This window comes from Theropithecus gelada, chromosome 14 (assembly GCF_003255815.1).
Source record: "Theropithecus gelada isolate Dixy chromosome 14, Tgel_1.0, whole genome shotgun sequence".
Taxonomy (NCBI): domain Eukaryota; kingdom Metazoa; phylum Chordata; class Mammalia; order Primates; family Cercopithecidae; genus Theropithecus; species Theropithecus gelada.
In genome coordinates, this window is record NC_037682.1 from 59078023 (window position 1) to 59099513 (window position 21491).

The 21491-nt window shown below is 47.7% G+C and overlaps 1 protein-coding gene across 1 annotated transcript in view; it reads right to left on the minus strand.

Annotated features, from left to right (window-relative positions):
* Window positions 1–1422: 1422 nt before the first annotated feature.
* Window positions 1423–21491, minus strand: part of DNHD1 (dynein heavy chain domain 1) — a 90778-nt gene continuing 70709 nt past the window's right edge. Inside the window, exons 27-45 of the mRNA XM_025356234.1 lie at window positions 15003–16611; window positions 14616–14824; window positions 14205–14409; window positions 14027–14129; window positions 10166–10315; window positions 9730–9912; window positions 9169–9600; window positions 8489–8960; window positions 7306–7599; window positions 6904–7056; window positions 6532–6710; window positions 5437–6402; window positions 5056–5242; window positions 4722–4844; window positions 4399–4600; window positions 3348–3439; window positions 3052–3201; window positions 2026–2831; window positions 1423–1812 (exon numbers count right to left, since the gene is read on the minus strand). Of these exons, the coding sequence (XP_025212019.1) occupies window positions 1462–1812; window positions 2026–2831; window positions 3052–3201; window positions 3348–3439; window positions 4399–4600; window positions 4722–4844; window positions 5056–5242; window positions 5437–6402; window positions 6532–6710; window positions 6904–7056; window positions 7306–7599; window positions 8489–8960; window positions 9169–9600; window positions 9730–9912; window positions 10166–10315; window positions 14027–14129; window positions 14205–14409; window positions 14616–14824; window positions 15003–16611 (6866 nt within the window). The 3' untranslated portion in view covers window positions 1423–1461. The remainder of the gene's footprint in view (window positions 1813–2025; window positions 2832–3051; window positions 3202–3347; window positions 3440–4398; window positions 4601–4721; window positions 4845–5055; window positions 5243–5436; window positions 6403–6531; window positions 6711–6903; window positions 7057–7305; window positions 7600–8488; window positions 8961–9168; window positions 9601–9729; window positions 9913–10165; window positions 10316–14026; window positions 14130–14204; window positions 14410–14615; window positions 14825–15002; window positions 16612–21491) is intronic.

The following is a 21491-nucleotide window of genomic DNA, read 5'->3' on the forward strand; positions in this document are numbered from 1 at the left end:
GCCTCCCAAAGTGCTGGGATTACAGGCTTGAGCCACCGCGCCCGGCCCAGAATATTTCTTAAATCTGTCAATTCTTCATCTCTATTGTTAAGACCCTTGCCCAAACTCCAATATCCCTTACTTGAATTACTTCAATTGGGTCCAAATAGATCCTCCGCCTTGTTACCCTGGCTTTTCTAGCATCTATCCACCATAGAACAGGCAGAGTGACCTTTGAAAAAATGCAAATTAGATAATATAATCTCCCACCTACTATTTGACAATACATTCTCATTATACTTTTGAAAAATACAAACTCATTACCACGACCATGTGAGCCACCCCTTTCTATATCTTTCCATCATTTTGGGTCACTCTGCCCCTCACTCACCCACCATGCTCTGGCTGCATACTCTGTTTCTTGAACACTTCAAGGTTGTTCCCACCTCAAGACTTTTGTACCTACTGAGGGCTCTACCTGAATGAATATTCCTTCTGGATCTTTAAATAGCTACTTTCAAATATGCAGAAAGCTTCCCTGACCACTCAAATTATACTAACTGCTCCCCTCTCATCACATATCCTCTTGACGCATCGGTCTATTTTGTTTTCTTTATAAGACTTCAAAATCATCAAACTTATTTATATGTTGGCCTTTTATTGCTTGTTGCCCTACATTAGAATAACTCTATTAGCACACAGAAGAATACCTGGTTTCAAGGAGTGCTCAATGAATAATTGTTGAATGAATATAGGACCTTGTATCTTACTTGGTTTTTTTCATATGCATGACTCACTGAGAGAATCCATCATAGGAGAGGAACGAGTGGTAGGGCAGGATTGAGGCATTGCCAAGAACACCACTAAATGCCTTAAGAAAGAATTTTCAGTGCTAATGTTCTCCTTTCAAACATATCCATTGTGGGTTTAGCACAAGTGCTAAGACCACAATAGAGAGCGGGGCAAGGATTTAGGATTCTGTGTGTCAGCCACTGCTGGGTCTGCCTAGCTTCTTGGATGCGTGATTAACACCAAGCCCCACCCCACCCCAAGTGTACCCACACTTTCCCCTTCCCAGCTGCCAGGTACATGCCCTCTTCTACCTTCAGTGTGAATATACCTCCTCTTTTCTCAATTATGCACACTGTACCTTTCCCCTAGTATGTCACATTCTGCCTTCTTGGTGTGAAGAAGGCAGATCTTTGACTTTCAGATCTTATTAAGAAATACATTTCTAAGGCTATTGCTGCTATAGTCTTATAGTCGTATTAAGAAATTCATTTTGTAAAGAAATGAAAATTTAAAAAAAGAAGAAATACATTTTGTAAGACTATTGCTGCTATAGGAACCACTATAGATAGTGATTCCTCCAATGGATCTGGGCAAAGTAAATTGAAAACCTTCTGGAAAGGATTGCTGCTCTACCCCCATATCTCAGAAATCTTTCATGGAATCACTACAACTTTATTTTGGTAGATGGGCTCAAGACAGGGGTGGGCTGCACACGTGGACCCTCCGTTGGACACAGGTATTGGGGGTGAGCTTGGTGGGTAGGGGCAGATGCATCACGATGTTCCTGCTCTGCAGCTTAGTGTTGCCAAGGGGCCCTCCCATGTACACAGGACAGGAGTACACAGTCAGGTCGGCTGGGGGTGGCAGGTCGCTGGTGCCTGGGGCCTGTGTACTGATGCTGACTGGAGGCAGAGGACTGGGTTGGCTGGAAGGACTGTCTTGCAAGGCTCCAGCTATTGGGTCCCACTCCGCATGTAGGACCTGTAGCCCGATCAGCAGCAGCCCTCTCTCTGGAACCGTGGGGTTTGGACCGTTCTCCACCTGGGGGCGTCAGAAGCTGGTCAGGCAAGGCTAGGAAGCTGGGAGGTGGCAGGTGGGGAGTGGGGGTTGGGGGTTGGGAGGTCGTAGTGGACCGAGATCAGAGAAGCTAGCAGGGTTACCGAGGGGCAAGATCACCAAGAAGGGGTAACTGCGAGGTGTAATTAGAGACTTTGAGGGGACTGGAACCACGAACGAGGGGTGGCGCGAAGATACCCTGAGGTGCAGAGGGTTGCTGTTCATCTCCAGACGTTTATACGGGAGCGGACTGGAGACCGCGCCTCGGCTACCAGGGAAATTCGAGCTGGGCACATTCTGGTCCAGGGCAGCTTCCCCACGCAATGCCAGCAGCAGGCGGCGCGGGTGGCGAAAGGCTGACAGGTGGAAGACGCGCTCTGGTACATCACTGTTCGCGTCCGCGCCCACGCCCAAGTAGCGAACCAACAGCTGCCCACGGCGCGACAACTGCCGCAGCCAGTGCCAGGGCGGCTGCGGACCGGCCGGCGCATGAGGTCGCCAAGGCAAGGGTAGGCGGCCAGTCCAGAGAGCGTGGGCCACCGCAGCACAGCGGCGGGAGGGACACGGGGGTGCGCCCTTCAGCTGCTGCAACAGGCAATCAAGGTCGCGTTGTAGCGTGCCCACCAACTGGCTCAGTTCCAGAGCCTCTGTCTCTAAGACGCCCTCCAGGGGCCGCCGCGCATTCGGCCCCAGCACTGACCTCGGGGCGCCAGACTCGTCTTGGCGAACCAGGTTGGTCAGCAGATCCTGCAGTGACTCCAGCCTCCGGTTAACTTGCACTAGGCGTTGCCGCAGTCGCCTTTCCGCGAGCTGGGCGCCTCCTCGAGACTCAGGAACCCACACGGGTGAACTCCGCTGCAGCGCACTCAAGAGAACGCGACTCTGGCGTCGCAACAGCCAGGCCTGGGGGCCCTCACTGAGTCCGCAGAGCCGGGGTTCAGGTGGTGAGGGCAGTAGGTGCATCTGGGCCTTGCACTCTGCCATTGCATCCGGCTCCCTTAGCTCTTTGGGATAGAGGTGAGGGGTGAGGGATAAGATGTACTCTCCCCACCCTAGACTCAAGAGAGTAAGCCTTCCTCTGATCCTTTACTGCCATCACCCCCCATAACAGTATGAATATTACCCCCATATACCTTTATTGAGACTGCTGTCCACATTTCTGTGGTGGGTAGCATTGCATTGTACTATTCCCTACCCCAAAACAGATACCTGAGTGAAGCTTACCTGGGAGGGGCATGAGCGTGGCGAGCAAAGACTGGGGTGTGTGTGGCTGGACCCAGTTCCTGCTACTGGGGCTCAGGCAGGCTTGCGTGAGGCTAAACAGGGCCTCCCTGTCCTCAGTGTCCCCCAGAGGACCCCCGTAGAAAACTGAAGCTGAAGATGAGGTTAGAGCCTTTCAGTTTCAGTACCTTCAGTTTCCACCACTCCCAAAACCAAAGCTGTGAATTATATCCCACCCCCACCCTCTTCCAGGCTCTCCTGGGGGCTGATGACTCCAAGGGGGACAGGAAGGGTCTTACCAGCCAGCTCTTGCATGGCAGCACGGGGATTGCTAAGACTTGCCCACAGCTGGTCTTGGGTCTGAAGAACCTGGGTTAGGGTCACTTGACTCCTAGAGAAGGGGAGCGGAAAGCAGGGTTTCACATATCATCTGTATGCTGAGGACTGTCAAGTCTTCTCTTCAGTTTGAACCCCTCTCCTGAGCTTCAGACCCATGAGGGTTCACTAGTCATTGCTGCTTGGCACCCCAAATACAACTTGCTTTCAACTGAAATCATCATTTTCCCCTATAAAACCTGTTCCACCTCCTATTTCAGTGAGAGGTACCACTAGCCACCCAATTATCTAAAACAAAAATCTGAGAGTCATCCTTGACTCCTCCTTCCTCCTCACCCCATATTTATTCTCTATCCCTTCCATGGCTACTACCCTACCACCCATACCACAATCTCTTCCCTGGAGACTTCCAGAGTCTCCTAAAGCTGCTCTGCTTGTCCCCAGTCCTGCCTCCTCTGGTCCATTCTCCACATTGTATCCAGAGTGATCTTTTCAACACACAAAAAGGATATTGTTTCTTCTTCTACTGGGACTACAGGCGCCTGCCACCATGCCTGGCTAAGTTTTTGTATTTTTAGTACAGATGGGGTTTCACCGTGTTAGCCAGGATGGTCTTGATCTCCTGACCTCGTGATCTGCCTGCCTCGGCCTCCCAAAGTGCTGGGATTACAGGTGTGAACCACCATGCCTGGCCTACCTTGCCCTAGTCTTAAAGGCCCTTTATAATGAGCCTTACTTCTCCCTCCTCAACATCCAGCATGTCCATGTCAACCACACTCAAGTCTCCTCCCTTCTGCTGAATTTAGGTCTCTCTGCTCAGAAAGGTCCATCTCTACCTGATTTGCCCCTGCTTTTAAGATTCAATTCAAAGTAAAATCTCAAAGTCTTTGGAGAAGCCTTCCTTAACTTCCCCTTGCCCTTGGTCTTTGGAGCTTCCAAAGATGAATTAGTTTTACTCATCCCAGCATACGGAAGATACTCAATGTTTGTTGAGTGATTGACTGAGCAGCTCACCAACGCCCCCTGTGTGCCTGCAGCCTCGTTCCATAGAGCTGCCGGTGTAGCAGGAGGCCATGGAGGAGGAGCAGAGGTAGTGCCTGGGTGGGGGGTTGCATATACAGTCCTTGCTGGGCTAGCTCCACACTGTCAATCAAAACATGGCCCAGCTCCAGGGACTGGTTCCAGAAAACAGGCATGGAATGCTGAGTCAGCACAGCTGGGGAGGAAGGAGAGTGCTGAGTCAGCACAGCTGGGGAGGAAGGAGAGTGCTGAGTCAGCACAGCACAGTTGCCCTCCCACTTCCAATTTGAGAGCCTGTAGGGGGTTAAGCTCCTCACCTGGCAAAGAAGCACTAGACTCTGCAGGCACAATAAGCCAAAGACGAAAATCTCTGTGAACAGTGGCTACATTACTGCTTTCAGGTTGGCCTAAAAGCTGTTCTGATTCCAGGTCTGCAACCACTAGAGTCAGACAAGGGTCTGAGATCAGTCCTTGGGTAAAGGGTCAGGCAGAAGTCTAGGGATCAGACTTGAGGCTAGGGGTGTCAGGAGTCAGCTACAAGGCCAAGTGGACAGGTTTGGTGCTAGGTCACTGGCCATGAGTCCTGAGATTTCAAGCTAAGGCCCAAGTGTAGGATAGGATCCTGGCAGCCAATCTAGGCAATAAACTCACCTTTGCCTCTGCCTAACAGTTCCAGCAAGAGCTGTAGCAGCTCTTTCGGCCAATGGGGCATCAGATGACAGTTGTCCAGCACCAGCCAGTGCCCCTCATACATAGCCTGGGATAGAGTGCTGACCACAACTGAGACCGGGTCCCAGACTTCAGAGCCCAGGGCTATCACCTGCAGATGCTTCTGCCCCTGGGGACCAAAAAAGAGATGGCGGCATGACTCAAAGTGATCCTAGGGTGACCTGAGGGACCCAAACTAATGCTACCATTATCCCAAAAGTCCCTAAGTAGTACAGAAAGATCCATGAAAATGCTTAGAGGGGGTCCCCACACCCCAGCCTACAGGAACCTTGTCACTCTGTGACCAAAAGACTAGGTTCAAACCTGCTGATACTTGGCAGCCAGATTCTGGATGACAGTCAGAGGATGCAGAGTGGCTGTGGGGTGGCCAGGCAGTGGCAACAAGATCAGCATGGGCTGAGTAGCCCGACTATGTTTAAAGGGCATGGTGGGAGCGCCCATGTTTTCATCCAGGGGCCGACCCAGGAGGCTGGTGGTGAAGTCTGCCAGGGCACCTGCCAGGCACTCAGGTCGCAGAACACGCCACAGGATCAGCTTCTGGAGGAGGCTAAGTGGCTCAGGCCCAGGCCCAGGTGCAGGACCCAGCACTGTGGATGACAGCGACAGGTAAGCCTGCCAAGCATTGGAGTGGCCTGCCAGGGAGGCACACAGGCCAACAAATGGAGGCAGCAGCTCTAACATCTCACATTCATGCCAGGCTTTTGGCCCAAGCCAGGCCGGTCGAGCCACACCTGAGACTGGCTTGCTGTGGACTGTGCTGGGAGAGGCTGCTAGTCCAGGCCAGAGTGCCAGTCTTTCCAGCTCTGATGCTTTCCCTGTCACTTGCAGCAGAGCCAAAGCACCCAATGCACCCACCAACGGTACCTGGGTAAGGCCCAGTGCTGTCACAGTGCTGCCCAGCAGCTGGCGGGTCAGGTGTGCTCTCAGTTGCAGTAGATGACTGGCCGGGTCCTCCCCGTGATTAATCTCACGTGGCTTCATGCTATCCAGAGCCTGCTTGGTGACTGCCAGCCACTTCTCTGGGCTCATACGGAAAAGTGGCAGCAGGTTCTGCAGTTGGCTTAGGGCCTTTACCATGGCTATTCCATGCCAAACCACAGGCCGGTAGGGTGCCCATGATACCATTTCCTGTAGTTTCTGCCCTTCTAGCTCTTCACAATGGGCACGCAGCTGGCATAGCTTTCCTTGGGCCCTCACCATGTTCCGCAGAAACTTGGCTGGCTTCTGACGCTTTGGATTCTGGAACAGCAGCATCGTCAGCAGCCGCTCCTGCATATACTCATTTGTTGGATGGATCTGGCCCTTTCCCACAGTCCCCAAACATCTACATTCATCTCCACCCCCTTACCCAGGTCCATCCAATACTCATCTCAACCCACAGACTGAGCCCCCAAGCACCTCAGCAGCCTCCACAGCCTTGCAGGTATCTAGGGCTCTGATCTTTAGGTTCTGCCAGCGGGTCTCGAGCTCAGGACACTCTCTGCACAAGATTTCATGTAGCATCTGTTCTTCCAGTATTTCCATGTTCAGGCCCAGATCCAGCACATTCAGCCCCTTTAGCAGTTCACAACCTAGCACTTGGGGTAACATGGGAGATGCTTAACCTCTTCCCCTTGGCAGAGCCGCGGGGTAGAGTAGACAGGGAGTATGGCTCCCTGCTATAGACCTGAGCCTGCTCTGGGCCAGGTTGAGTGAAGCCCTCTTAGGGCTGGTGCTGAGGGCCTAGTGTGTCCACACAACTGTGCTGGCAATTTGCCCTCTGGGCCTCACCTTTTTCCATAGCACAGAGGGAGAGGGTGGTGCTGAGATACAGACAGAAGCCAGGCTGCACCTGGGGTGGGCTCAGCTGCTCCCGCTGCAGCAGCCATTGCAGTTCTTGGCACCCTAGACCCAGCTCCACGTTGGTCAGTAGCACAGGCAGGCCTGTGAGAGGGAGGCAAAGGAACCCTACCCACGATGCCAGCACCCATGATCCCCATTCCCCATCCACGAGGTCTGGCTCCGACCAGCTTCCCTGTGGCTGATAGGAGGGTTTCCACAAGACGCTTCAATATAGTTAGTGCCCGGGATGAAGGATGGGAACTGAGGTTAGACTGAGGTGTGGGAGGCCTGTGGGGTCACAGAATGGGGCGAGTCAAAAGGGGTCCAGGGTGGGTGGGGACCAGTTCTCACCACAAGCAGCTGCCTCCTGGAGCTGAGAACCTAGCTCCGGGTCAGCACCTGAAAGAACACTAAGGTAGGGAAGAGACGGAAGCTGAGTCTCATAGGCTGGCTTTGACCCCTGGCTCTCTGTCTTCTCCTCTTTCTCTTCATTTTCCTCTTGCTCTTTCTCCTGCTCATTTTTTCTTTCCTCTGCCTTCTGCTCTTTTGTCTGGTCCTTAGCCTCATTACTGTCTTCACTATCATCATCTTCCTCTTTCATGTCCATTTTACTCTCTGTGTTTTGATTTCTCATGAGGCCTTTCCCTGGGGCAGAAAGATTCAGAGGAGCTCTTCTTAGGGGAGGAATCAGACTCCTTAGGGGAGGAATTCACTCAAGGGCTCTATTTCATGAGGGAAGGTCTATGGGACGAAATCTTAGGAAAGTTGCTTAAGCTCTCTATGACTCAATTTTCTTATCTGCAAAATGAGGTTGATATTAGTGGCGACCTCACAGGGTTATTGTGAAGATTAAATTAAATTATACATAGAAAACACTTAGATGTGCACATAGTAAGCACTCAATAAATGTTGGCTCTCAAAATTATTACTCTAAAATTCCAGGGAGGGATCCTACTCATCCTCTATCTTCCCATAGCTTCTCTTCTATATTTTCTATGCCTTTTCTTCTGCCTCTTGTAAGGGCATTTGTGGGATTTAGGGCCCATCCAGATAAGAATCAGGGTGATCTCATTCAAAGTCCTTAACTTAATTACTCTGAAAGAACCCCTTTCCAAATAAGGTCACATTTTTCTCACAAACTCAATCCCCAGCCTCTTCTTCTGGGAAATAAACACTCTATTCCTTCTCCTAGAAAATGTTCCTTCCAATACTCCACCCAGAAGGGTCCCCGATCCAAACAGAGCCAACAGAAATATTACCCAGGATTTCTGAACATTGGATAAATTTGGGTAGTGCTGAGTAGACCAGGGAAGTGGAAAATCATGGACCAATCAGTCATGTAGATTCAGAATCATTGTAATAAAGAGAAAAAATAAATGTGACCAAATTGATTCCTGTAGTATAGGCTGGTGCAATCTGGGACATCCTGATCACAAAAATGCAGTGTCCTCATTATGAAGGGAAAGACCACAAGAGGCTGAGTGATGGGCAGTTCAGATACTCTGGAAGCATTGCATTTATTATGTCTGCTTACCTCTACCCTCAGTGGGGGCTGGTGCCAAGCATCTATTCTCTGCCAGAGGTAGCGGGTCCAACCACATGAGGGCCTGGTTGCTGGGGTCAAGCAGCAAAGGCCAACGGCAACTACTGTAGTGGGTGGGGCTTCGCAGAAGCAAGCCTGCCAGGTGGGCTGACTTTGCCTGTGGCTTCAGGTTTCCATCCCACTGGTACTGTTCAGATGCAGAGCTCAGCAGGGACAGAATATTGAAGGGAGAGTGTGTAGCCAGCAGGGGGTTCTTTGGTGGTATGCTGACAGATTTTTGCTTCTGCTTCAGTGCCTGTGCCACATCATCTGGGCCCAGGGCCTCCTGAAAGCCCCTACACAGAGCTAACCACTTGTCCAGTAGCTCTTGGCGCCGCAGTGGTGGGAAGGGACCCAGGTAGATGATAGCAGCTGAGCATAGGAGGGCATCTCCGAACACAGTCATGCAGCGTCCCTTCAGCTTCTGGAGTGGACGGGAAGACCAGAGGCTGTGTAGGCCAGTGAGGAGGGTGCAGGGAGAGATATGGCAGAGGGAGGGCAAGGTGGGGTGTGGAGGAAAACATGGCAAGGAGTGCAGAGAGGGACAGAGGGAGGCAGTGAGGGCACAGGGAGGAGCGGGGGAGTGGCATAAAAGGAACTTTGGGGGAGACATCTTGGAGAGGGATGGTTACCTGGAGCTGTATAGTCCAGGCATGCATAGGCATGAGCAGTGCAGCCTTCATGGGCCATTTGTGATACTGCCCATGCTGTGCTTGACTGAGGGTCTTTGCCACACAGTTGTGGGAAGCTTGGGCATCCTCCACCATCTTAGCCAGGGCCAAATTATTCTCCAGGGTCTCCTGGGCCTGAAACTGGTAGTAGCCCAGGCGGGCCTGCTCCCGAATGAGTGTTGCCTCCACTTGCTGCAGCAGCAGGCCCGTGGGCAGTCCCCGGCAATGTGCCAGCCCATAGTGCAGAACAGCCCAGAGCCAGGCTGCCAGGCTGGCTGCAGGTCGGCTCACTGCCCGCAGGGCTGCATCACTCATACCTGGAGCTTTCAGAATTAGATGTAACTTTATCAGCTGTGAGTCTGTTATCTTCTCCTTGGGGAAGAACACCAGCTCCTGGAAGGATGTATGTTAAAGGGATGGGGAAGACACGGATGCTCTGGACCTTGACCCAACAGTTTAGCCTTGCCAAGTCTCCCTTTTATGCCTCCCCTATCCTCCTTCATTGTGCTCCACCCTTCCTACCTGATAAAAATCCTCAGTGCATAACAGCTGTTTGGCACTGGCCCAGCCTGTTTCACGGTGGAACAAGTCACACATTGCATCAGTCACCCGGACCACAGATTCTGGTGGTGCTCGATAGCTCCGTATCTCCTCGAAGTCAGCCACCTGCAGCTGGCTCAGAGGCTCCAGAAATGCCTTGCTCATCTAAATGAGGAGAGATAACTTCTAAAGTGAGCTCCTGAGATGTTCTGTTCTTCCTTCAAGGTGTTTCTAGGGGGATCATCTCCTCCTTGGAGTCCCCATGAGAGGTCACTCCCCAAGCCATCCTATTACCTTTGTCCCCTCCCCCCAGAAGACTCCATGATGAGTCACTCCATCCTCTCCTCTTGGTATCCTTAGAGGGATTGCCCTCTTTCAGGAGAGGAGCAGTGCAGGGCAGGCGGCAGGAAGAGCCCACCTGCTCCAGGAAAGCCTCTTGCTGAGCCTGCAGGGCATCCCGCTGCTTGGCGAGGTCCTCAATGAGGTTCTCTTGATGCCTACACTCTTCTAGCTGCTGCTTGTATAGGAGCTTGCTTTGCTCTAGCTGCTGCTGAAACATGCTGAGGCTCTGCAAAGAGATATCCAGGCCCTGCAGTTCCAGATCCTGAGCCATGTGGGAACACCCCAGAAGACCCTATGATGCCGGGACTCTAGCATACTCCTCACTTGAAAGACTGACCACGTTGAACTCCAAGTAGGCCACAGAGAGAGGCTGAGCTCTGGGTCTGTCACTTATTAGTCTGTGAGTTACATATCTAGTAATGCAACCCCAAGTGTGTGGTTGCTTTTTCTGCAGCCGCTTCACCCAAAGAATATGTGTGTAACAGTTACATTACATTACTCTATATTTTAGTTGACCCATTAGCAGCAGTTGTCACAGAAGACAGTTCCCTCCCTCTTGAGGCATCCCCCTCTGTTGGCCTTCGTGATACTGTGTTCTCCTTGGGCTTTCTCTAACTTCTCTGGCTGCTCTTTCTCATTTCCTTCCTCTGTGAGCTTAACTATTCCTCATCAATTTTTTCAGAGCTTCCTTTCTCTTCTCACTCTACACTTATAAAAGCCTTCTCTGATCTAATGGCTTTGATTCCTACTTATGTTCCAACTGCCAAATCTCTCTCTCCAGCTAGGTTCCCTCCCAGCCCCATACCACGTATTCATCTGCCTAGTGGAAATCTCTTGGGTGTCTCACAGGCCCCTCACATTCCACATGTCCACACATGAATGTATTTGGTTATGCCTCCTCAGCTCTCCTGCAATCTGACTCCTCTCCTGTGTATTCTTTTTCTCAGAGAATGGTGGCAAGATACACTCAAGTTTCCCAAGGAACAAACTGAGTTGTTACGCTTGGCTCCATCTCCTGTATCCCCCAAATCCAGCCCATCTTTGAGGCCCTTCAATTCTACCTCCCAAATGCCTCTCGTGTACACTGCCCTTCCCAACGTTAGTCACTCACACTCAGGCCCTCTCACTCCTCACCTTCTGCACTGGCCTCCTAACTGGTCTCTCAGTTTTTATTCTTACTCCCTTCCTTTTATCCCCCCACTGCAGCCTAGCTGGTTTTCTAAAAGCTGAATCATTGTCATTAACACTTGTCATTTCTACATTTGATTGACAATACCCCCATGACCAGACCCCTACTCATCATTCCAATCTCATCTCTTTTCTCTCTCCTAGCATGCTACTTTCCAGCCATTCCTGACTTTCAGTTCCTCCAACGTGGCACACACTCTTTTGCCTCTAGGCCTTTCACATACTGTTATATCAACCTGGCCCCTTTCAAACACAGATCAAATCTGACCTAAGTTTCAGTAATCAACTTTCATGTACTTTATTCCTTTGTTTACATAGTTAGGGAATTTTCTGAGCTCCTACCATGTTATATACATGCTCTGTGCTGCATAGCAGGGCACTCTGCTTTCTCTAGAAAGTTTTTCTTGATATTTTGGAGCACTCTGAACTTACTCCGTTATAACATGGTTTTGTCATTGCCTGGATGAGTATATCTTCTGCTGAACTATAAGCACCATGAAGGTAAGGATAGTGCCCTATCTTCTCTTATTAGGAAGCAACCTAACCTATTTTTTTTTTTTTTTGGAGACAGGGTCTCACTATGCCACCCAAGCTGGAGTGCAGTGGTGCAATCATGTCTCACTGCAGCTTCAACCTCCCGGGCTCAGGTGATCCTCCCACCTCAGACTCCTGAGTAGCTGGAACTACAGATAGGTGCTACCATGCCTGAATAATTTTTTGTAGAGACAGGGTTTTGCCATGTTGCCCAGGCTGGTCTTGAACTCCTGAGTTCAAGTGATCCATTGGCCTTGGCCTTCCAAAGTGCTGGGATTACAGGCGTGAGCCACTGTGCCTGGCCTAACCTAATATTAATAGTAACTAACATTTATTGAGCTCTTACTATGTGCCAGCACATTTAAATATTATACATGTAAGATCTTGTTTAATCCTCATTACAACCTTATAAGGTTAGGGAAGTCTCCCCAACCTTTCTGGACCTTTGTTTTCTCATCTGTAAAGTGAGAAAAGAATAGCTACCTCAGAAAGGTGTGGCAAGGATTCTGTCATCTATCTATCTATCTATCTATCTATCTATCTATCTATCTATCTATCTATCTATCCATCCATCCATCTAGATGTCAATGTAGGCATGTATTAACATAGACATAAATATTAAGAAATGCCTGAACAAAAAATAAATTTTTGTTGAGTGCAATAATGAAAAAATTAACCAGTTGAATATAAAAGAGTAAAGAGATGGAGGGGCCCAGATTGAGTCCTGGGATTTGGCTCAGTGGCTGGTAATGCCATTTCTTGGGGTGGGGAACACTGGAACAAGTACACACTATTATGGCTATTGATTGAATGACCAAGGGATCTGACTCTGAATGACCCTGAGACTACAAACATCTCTTATCCAGATCTTTGGCTTACTGTGTTCTGCTCTGGTATAACTGACTCACAGATCAAGGAATACTAGCACCCCTAAACCAGATCAACAATCCTGGTATTAATCATCTTGGGAAAATGTAGGGCAAAAAACTGGGAAAGGGGATTTCTGTTGCTCTTTGACTTTGTTTTCTTTCTTTGCAACTTAACTGAGTCTTGAGGTCTAATCTAAGCTGTTCATCCTAGGTGGTGAATAGTAGGGGGCATCAGTACCTTTAAAACTCCAGGGGACACCATTTACATCAAACACAATGAAAACCACATTAGTAGACACGACATATGCCATGTATCTGGAATTGTGTGGCACTGGATGATAGTCCTAAGGGCACTCATCAGAAGAGCTGGCTAGGTGTTAGGAGCTTAAGACCTGAAACCCTGGTAGAAAGATTATCTGAGTGTGACATGGGCACTAGTTCACTGCTCTGAAGTTATACCAGAACATTTATCAAAATCTTGTGTAGTAGGAAGAAAAGGTGCTATTTTAGAATTCCTCTTATTAAAAGCAAAACTGCTCTTTAGTTTGGGAAAACACCTTTAGCTAGGAGTATTTGGCTTTAGAAGGTGTGATAAGCCCTATCATCACCAATTTTAGCCAGATATAAGAAGTCTGTTTATTCAAAGAATAAGATTGTTCTGTATAAGACAGCAAAAGGTTTTGAGGTTTCAACTAGAAGGGCATGCTAAAGGAAAAATGGGACGGCTCAGAAACATTGTAGACCAGGTATTAGAGAGATGAGAGAGGAAAGGAAAAGTTGGTCACTGGAAAATGCCTGGTAGAGGAGGGTGAATAAGAAAATTCAGGACACTCTTGTCTAGTATACCATTATAAATCTACTTCTGGTTCTATGCTATAGCATAAATTTCTCCCTGCTGCCATCACCCATCTACATGTCCTCACTGTACACAACAGTTTTGTTTGTTTGGTGCTTTTGTGGAAGAAAGGGTATAGGGACAAAGTGCTATGGAAAAAGAGGATAATTCTAAGAGGTGAGTGAGTGGTGACTGAGATGTAATCCCTGCCCCAACCCCCATGGGAATCTACAGCATACTGAACTTCTCATGATCAAGGTGCTAGGGGCAACCAGAAGCAGATGCTTGGATTTCACACATTATGAAGAATCAATCTGATCTTAGCTGTGTCATGGGAAACTTTTGAACCTAAGCTATAAAGGAGGAGGCAGCAGAGATTAGAGAGATTTTCTAGGGGAAGTGGAAGCTTAGGGAGACAAGAACTAAGGTTCATTCTGGTTGCTTCCTTTCAAGACCCCTTTTGGGCTTCTGCTTTGACACCACCATGGAAGCCTCAAAATCGTCTCCTTACCTTGCTGGAGGCTTTCAGCTGCTGTTCCAAGTCAGAGATCAGATTGGCATGGGTACCATGCTCCTTAATCAGCATTCTCAGATTCTCCAAGGCATTCTGGACCCTGGAGATACAATGTGCTGGTGAGGAAACCCAAAGGAACAGAAGGAGGTACATTGCAGGGGATGGGACCACTCACCGCTGGGCCTTGTTCTTAATCTTCAGGATTATCTGTTGCTGCAGCATCAGGAAAGTGTCCAGGAAGTCTAGGAAGGTCTTAGGGGTGACGAGTGGCAATGCAGGGCACAGGTGCTCATGGTAGTGGGTGGCCGAAAGGTGGATAAGAGCCATGGCTTTGGCCACACTGGGAATTGAGGCCTGGAGGTCTGGGTACTTCCAGGAGCCTGCAATGGGCATGGCTTTAGCCTCACTTTGTGAGCTTGTAGGAAAACAGGAAAGGAAAGGGATCATCTCCTAGCTCAAGAAGAAGGGTAGGAAATGTGAAGGGGGCTCTGTAGGCTCTAGAGAGGGAGAGAGAGATTGACCTAGGTAATAACCCTCATTAAAGCCTGGTAAAGATGAGTGGTAAGGACAAGTAAAAAGGGCTCACCATCATCAAGGGGTAGACTCCGAGCACCCTCCAGGTGATGCTGGGCCACTTTGACCAGGGCAGCTTGGTCCCAGGGTTCATAGCGGTCAATGCTGGCAGTGGCCAGTTGAAGGAGCCTCAGGAAAAGGGTGGAGGGCAGCTGCTTGTGGGCCTGTTTATCTCCAATCAGGAAGAACAGGTGAAGGTGGCTGCACACTTGCTGGTGGAACCTGTGGGCCAGGGCTCAGCTAATGTCCTCCCCTTTACCTTTGCTTGCCCCTCCTGGCCCTAGTCCCAACCAGACCACTTAGCCCCAATCTCTCAGCCCTTATGGCAGCCCACAGAATTCCTTTTGGCCAAGACAGAGTAAAAGCAGAGCAGACCCGGGTATGGGGTTCTTGGCCTCACCTCTGCAACACCATTTCCTTCTTGATGTTCTGTTTGACACCAAGGTTCTCCCTGGGGAAGTGTTCTTCAATGCGGTCCAAATCCGCTTCTGTGTACTGGCCAGGGAAACTGCCTGAGGTTGCCAGGGCCAGGAGGCGATGAAGTGTAGTGAGATCCACACCACTGGGTACCAATAGAGCCACAGGCTGGCTTAACAAGCCAGCACGCCAGCTGGCATCTCGTAGACACTGGAGAATGTCCTCCTCTGACCCAGATGGTAGATGAAAGAAATGGGTCTGACATATACTAGAAGCCAGAGTGATGGCAGTGTGGCGCCCAGTACCCAGAGCCCCCGAAAGCAGCAGGCCATGCTGCCGGGGCCTGGCCAACACCCGGACCAGGCGGGCCACATGCTGTGCCATGGAATGACACCGGGCAAGGTGGGGGCTCAGCTTCAGTTGAGCAGCTGAGGTGGCCAGCTGCTCCTCTAGCTTCTCCCACTGCCGTTCCAGGTACAAGTTGGGGGTTTCAGAGTTAGGCCCCAGTGTCAGCTCCTGACTGAAGACCACGTCTGAGGGCTTTTCCTGGGGATGTAGTAGTAGCACTGGTAATAACAGGGGTGAGACCAGGTCCATCTGGGGTGCCTTCTGCCACCAAGTCTTGAATGATCTCCTTACCTGGAGCCTATAGTTGGATGCCCTTGTGCCTTTCTCTTGCCTTATCTTGTGGCTTATGCTTTCCCTCATCCCTCTGCTTACTGGTCCTATAGATGGTGTTAGACTTGGATCACTGGAGTTTGAGCCTGTGGCGACCTGAAGTCCATAAGGCTCCTCTTCCTCCTCTGTTTCACTGTTGCTGTTGCTGAAGTCCTCCCACTGGGCCAACTCCCCTTCAGATTCTACTTCGGGCACCCTCTCCTCCTCCTCCTCATCCTCCTCACGGTCCTTGCCCAGGTTCTGGGGCCCTGGACCACAACAGAAGACACTCTGAGCTACTACTAGGAGCAGCTTGGCACAATAGGAGCGTTCCCTAGGGCTGTCCAGCCGGTCACAAAAGGTTCTCTGTGCCTCATGCAACCAAAGACGCACCACGTTGCGTGTGGCCATCATAATGGTCAGACGAGTGCCACGCAGGCCTGACACCCGGCGCAAGTGCTCCTGGTGGTTGGGATAGTCCACAAAGCCTCGGGAGCCTGTTCTATTAGGCAGCAGCTGCAGGTTGCTCAGTAAGTGGCTCACAGAGTGTGGGGAGAAGTGGTAGTGTGGGTGGAGGGGTGAAGGCATGAAGCAATTGCACACAGCCTCCCAAGCCTCTACTGAGGCCCTAACTAGGGCTCGTGCCAGAGCACGCTCCCGCTCCACAGAAGGGAAACGCTCAAGCCAAGCCTGAATAATAGGCACATGTCTGTCCAGCAGGGTGGCCTGGGTCATGCTTTCCAGGGCCAGGACTGTGAAGAGTCGGAAGAGGCGTGGACACAGTGGGCGCTCACAGTAGCCTGGCACTGTGACAGTGGCAAGGAAATTGACTGTAGGCTGCAGTGTCTGTAGTTCCAAGGTGCTGTGGGCATACACAGTGCCATCCATGGCCTGGCGCAGAGTCTCCAACACTGGCTGGCAGCTCTTCTCTGGGTCTATGGGACATGAGGAATAATAATGAGGACATGTGAAAGTCCACATGAGAGTATCAGTCTGTTCCTTCTATTCCTGCCACACACGGTTCTAAAGGAATTTTGTGAATCTGACATGTTGGGACTTGGTCACATTTGAGTAAGCTATTCTCCCTCCCCAACATTTTCCCTAAAATTGAGGAATTTCTTCTCCCTTCTCCCGAGATCCTATCTCTTCTCCTTCTCCCTAGTTCCTAGCTCCCTATCCTATTTGGAAGCTGAGAAGGATAGAAACCAGATCTGACCACAATTAGGGGGAAAGTGCAATCATTTCAGTCAAAGAGAATAGAGTTATATCACGTGTACACACAAAAAAATCAAATTTAGGCTGGGGTGTAGTGGCTCACCCCTGTAATCTTAACACTTTTGGAAGCTGAGATGGAAAGATTTCTTGAGGCCAGGAGTTCAAGACCAGCCTGGGTAACATAGCAAGACCTTGTCTTTACAAAAAATGAAAAATAAAATAGCTGGGCCTGGTGGCGTGTGTTGTAGACCTGTCTACTTGGGAAGCTAAGGCTGGAGGATCACTTGAGCACAAGAGCTTGAGAGAGCCGTGATCGCACCGTCCAGCCTGAGTGGCAGAGTGAGACCTTGTCTCTAAAAAATGATAATAATAATAATAAATTTTAAAAACAAACTTTATTAAGACACTATTTACATACAACAAAATGTATACATTTTAAGTGTACAGTTCAGCAAGTTTTGACTAATGTACACACCTGTGTCATCACCACCCCAATGATATTTAGAACATTTTCATCACCCTAGAAAGTTCCTCATGCTCCTTTAAAGTCAATCAATCCCCCTGCCACCACCATCACAGGCATTGTTATGTGATCTGATTTCCATCACTATAGGTTAGCTTTGTCTGTTCTAGAACCTCAAATAAATAGAATCATACAGTATATACTTAATCATGTCTATCTTCTTTTACTCAGCAGGTTTTTGAGACTCATCCACATTTTTGAGTGTTTCCGTAGTTTGTTCCATTTTATTCCTGAGTAGTATTTTTCTGAGAGCCCCCAGTTAAACTGGTGTTCTAGTACCAGAGCAGCCAACAACCCTGCCCTAACAGGAAATAAAGGGGAGCTGAGTGTGGGGGTTTACAGTGTGCCTTTCACAGGATACGTCTTTTATCTGATGGACTGCCTAATGCCTAGTTGTCTGACCTGTGACCACAGAGTCCTTCACACAGAAAACTTGCTCTGATTCTTTAGATAGAAGGACAAATTCAATACACCACAACGATAGGAAACAAGTTCAAAGATTTTTACTTAATCCTGTGCAAGGAGGGCATAATGAGCCAGGAGGTCGTCAGTCTTCCATCCTCATGTCACCTGAGGCAGCAATGAAGAGTCAGAGAGAGAGAGAGAGAGAGAGAAAATGCGGGAGGAAAGGAGGAGTGGAGGGAGGGACTGGCAGTATATATAAGGAAATAGGGTGTGGGTCATTTTAAGTTTTCAGGCAAATGCCTGAATGGCCTGTTTTTAAAGGAAAGGAGGGAAAGCAGGGAACTAGTCGGCTAGGTGGGAGAGGTGCCTCTAAATTCTTATCTCTTGCCACCACCTGGAGTCATTGGGGTATATATGTGGATTTACCATTATACAAAACAATGCTACTGTGAACATTCATATATACTAAGTTTGAGGATATGTGGTTCTCATTTTACTTGGGTGAGTACCTAAGAGTGGAATTGCTGGGTCATATGTTAAGTAACATTTAATTTACTAAGAAACTGGCATATATTTTTTATAGTGGATGTACCATTTTACATTCTCACCATCAAAGTGAGAGAGTTTCAGTTGCTCTACATCTTTGAAAACACTCGTTATTGTCAGTCTTCTTAATTATCACATGGTGGTTTAAATTTGCAGTTCACTGATGCCTGATAGTATCAAGCATCTTTTTGTATACTATTGGCCACTCATACATCTTTTGTGAAGTGTTGTCTGTTTAAGTCTTTTGTCCATTTAAAACATTGGGATGATGTTTGTTTTCTTATTGAGTTGTAAGAGTTTTTATGTATTCTGGGTTCAAGTCCTTTGTCAGATACATGTATCATGAGTGTTTTCTCTGTCAATAGCTTATTTTTTCATTTTCGTAACAGTGTCTTTTGAAGGGCATAGGTTTTCAATTTTGATAAAATTTAGGTTTTGTGCCCTAAGAAATCATTGTCTAACCAAGGTCACACAGATTTTTCTCCAATTTTTTTCTAAAAAATTTATAGTTTTAGCTTTTACATTTAGGTCTGTGATCCATCTATAATTTATTTTTATCTATATTTTGAGGTAGAATACATGGTTCATTTTTTTCCATGCATATATCCAGATGTTCCAGTACCATTCTTTGAAAAGCCTATCCTTTCCCCCCATTGAATTATCGTGGCACATTTATTAAAAATCAACTGGCCATATATGACTACTTATCAGATTTTCTGTTCCATTCCATTAGTCTATATGTATATCCTTATACCAATACCACACTCTCTTCGTTACAACAACTGTAGAGCCAGTTTTAACATCACTAGTGTGGGTGTCCCAACTTCATTCTTTTTCAAAGTTGCTTGGCTCTTCTAGATCTTTTGCATTACCATATAAGTTTCAGAATAAGTCTGTCAACTTACCAAAAAAAAATCTGTTAAGATTTACCTTGGCATTGCATTGAATCTATAGATCATTTGGGGGAGAATGAGGACCTTACTGATACTGACTCTTCTAATCCATGAACATCATAAATTTCTCCATTTATTTAAGTTTCCTCTATCTCAGCAATATTTAGTCATTTTCAGTGTCCAGATCTTGAATGCTTTTCATTAAATTTATTCCTAAGTATTTTATCCTTTTAAATGACTTTTAAGTAATATTTTAAAATTTCAATTTCCAATGGTTTGTTACTAGGATATAGAAATACAAACGATTTCAATGGATTGATTCTGTATCCTGTGACCCTGATGACTTAACTTATTTATTGTAGTAGTTTTACGGGGTTTTAGAAAAATATTTCTTTGGGGTCTCTATGTAGACAATCATATTATACGCCAATACAGACAGTTTTAACTTGTCTTTTCTAATTTTAAAAGCTTTCATTTCTTTTTCTTAATTGCATCGATGTGGTCTCCAGTACAATATTGAATAGAATCAGTGAGTATGTTCTTGCCTTTTAACTGATTTTAGGGGGACAGTATTCAATATTTAACCATTAAGTATGTATTTAGCTGTAAGTATAATAGACGCTCTTCATCAAATTGAGAAAGTTATCTTCTATTCCTAATTTCCTGGGAGTTATGGAATAGTGTTGGAATTTTGTCAAGTGATTTTTATCTACTAACATTACTTACTTATTTGCTCCTTTATTCTGTTAATGTGAGCTACACTGATTGATTTTTCAATGGTTAGTCAGCTTTGCCTTCCCAGGATAGACTCCATTTGGTCTTAAGATGTTATTATTTTTGTATGTTGCTGAATTTTATTTAATAATATTTCAGTGAAGATTTATTTTTGCATTTAGGTTTATGAAAGATAACAGTTTATTTCTTTTCTTGAAATGTCTTTGCCATGGCTTAGTATTCTCCGTTTTCTGAAAAAGTATGTGTAAGTTGTACTTTCTTTTCTAAATACTTGATATAATTCAACTGTATAACCATCTGGGACTGGAAACATTTATTATTATGCATTCAAACTTTTCTTAGGTATGAGGCTGTTCATTTTCTATTATTTTTCTTCTTTTGGTCAGGCTTTGACAAGTTATGTTTTTGTAAGGCATGTGATACGGTTTGGCTCTGTGTCCCCAACCAAATCTTGTCTTGAATTGTAATCCCCATATGTTGAGGGAGGGACCTGGTGGGAGGTGAGTGGATCATGGGGCCAGTTTCCCCCATGCTGTTCTCATGATAGTGAGCAAGTTCTCACAAGATCTGATGGTACATCTCCTCATCCCCCCACCCCCACCCCACTGCTATGTAAGACATGCCTTGCCTCCCCTTTGCCTTTTGCCATGATTTTAAGTTTCCTGAGGCCTCCCCATTCATGCAGAACTGTGAGTCAATTAAACCTACTTTTTTGTATCTTTTGAGACGGAGTTTCACTCTTGTCACCCAGGCTGGAATGCAATGGCGCGATCTTGGCTCACTGCAACCTCTGCCTCACAGGTTCAAGCGATTCTCCTGCCTCAGCCTCCCAAGTAGCTGGGATTACAGGTGACCCCCATCATGCCCAGCTAATTTTTGTATTTTTAGTAGAGATGGGGTTTCACCATGTTGGCCAGGCTGGTCTCAAACTCCTGACCTCAAGGGATCAACCTGCCTCAGCCTCACGAAGTGCTGGGATTACAGGTGTAAGCCACCACGCCCGGCCTAAATCTCTTTTCTTTATGAATTACGCAGTCTCAAGTAGTTCTTTATTGCAGTGTGAAAACAGACTAATACAGCATGTATCCATTTTATCTAAGTTACTAAATTTATTAGCATAAAGTTTTTCATACTTTTCCCTTATTATCCATTTTTTAAAACTTTTTTTTTTTTTAAATGAGAGTCCCACTATGCTGCCCAGGCTGGTCTTGAACTCCTGGCCTCAAGAAATCCTCCTGCCTAGGCCTCCCTCCCTAGTAGCTGGGATTACAGGTACATGCCATCATGCCTGGCTCCCCCCAACTCTTTTTTTTGATATGGAGTCTCACTCTGTCGCCAGGCTGGAGTGCAGTGGTGTGATCTCAGCTCATCGCAACTTCCAACTCCCTGGTTCAAGCAATTCTCCTGCCTCAGCCTCCCGAGTAGCTGGGATTACAGGCACATGCCACCATGCCCAACTAATTTTTGCATTTTTAGTAGATACGGGGTTTCACCGTGT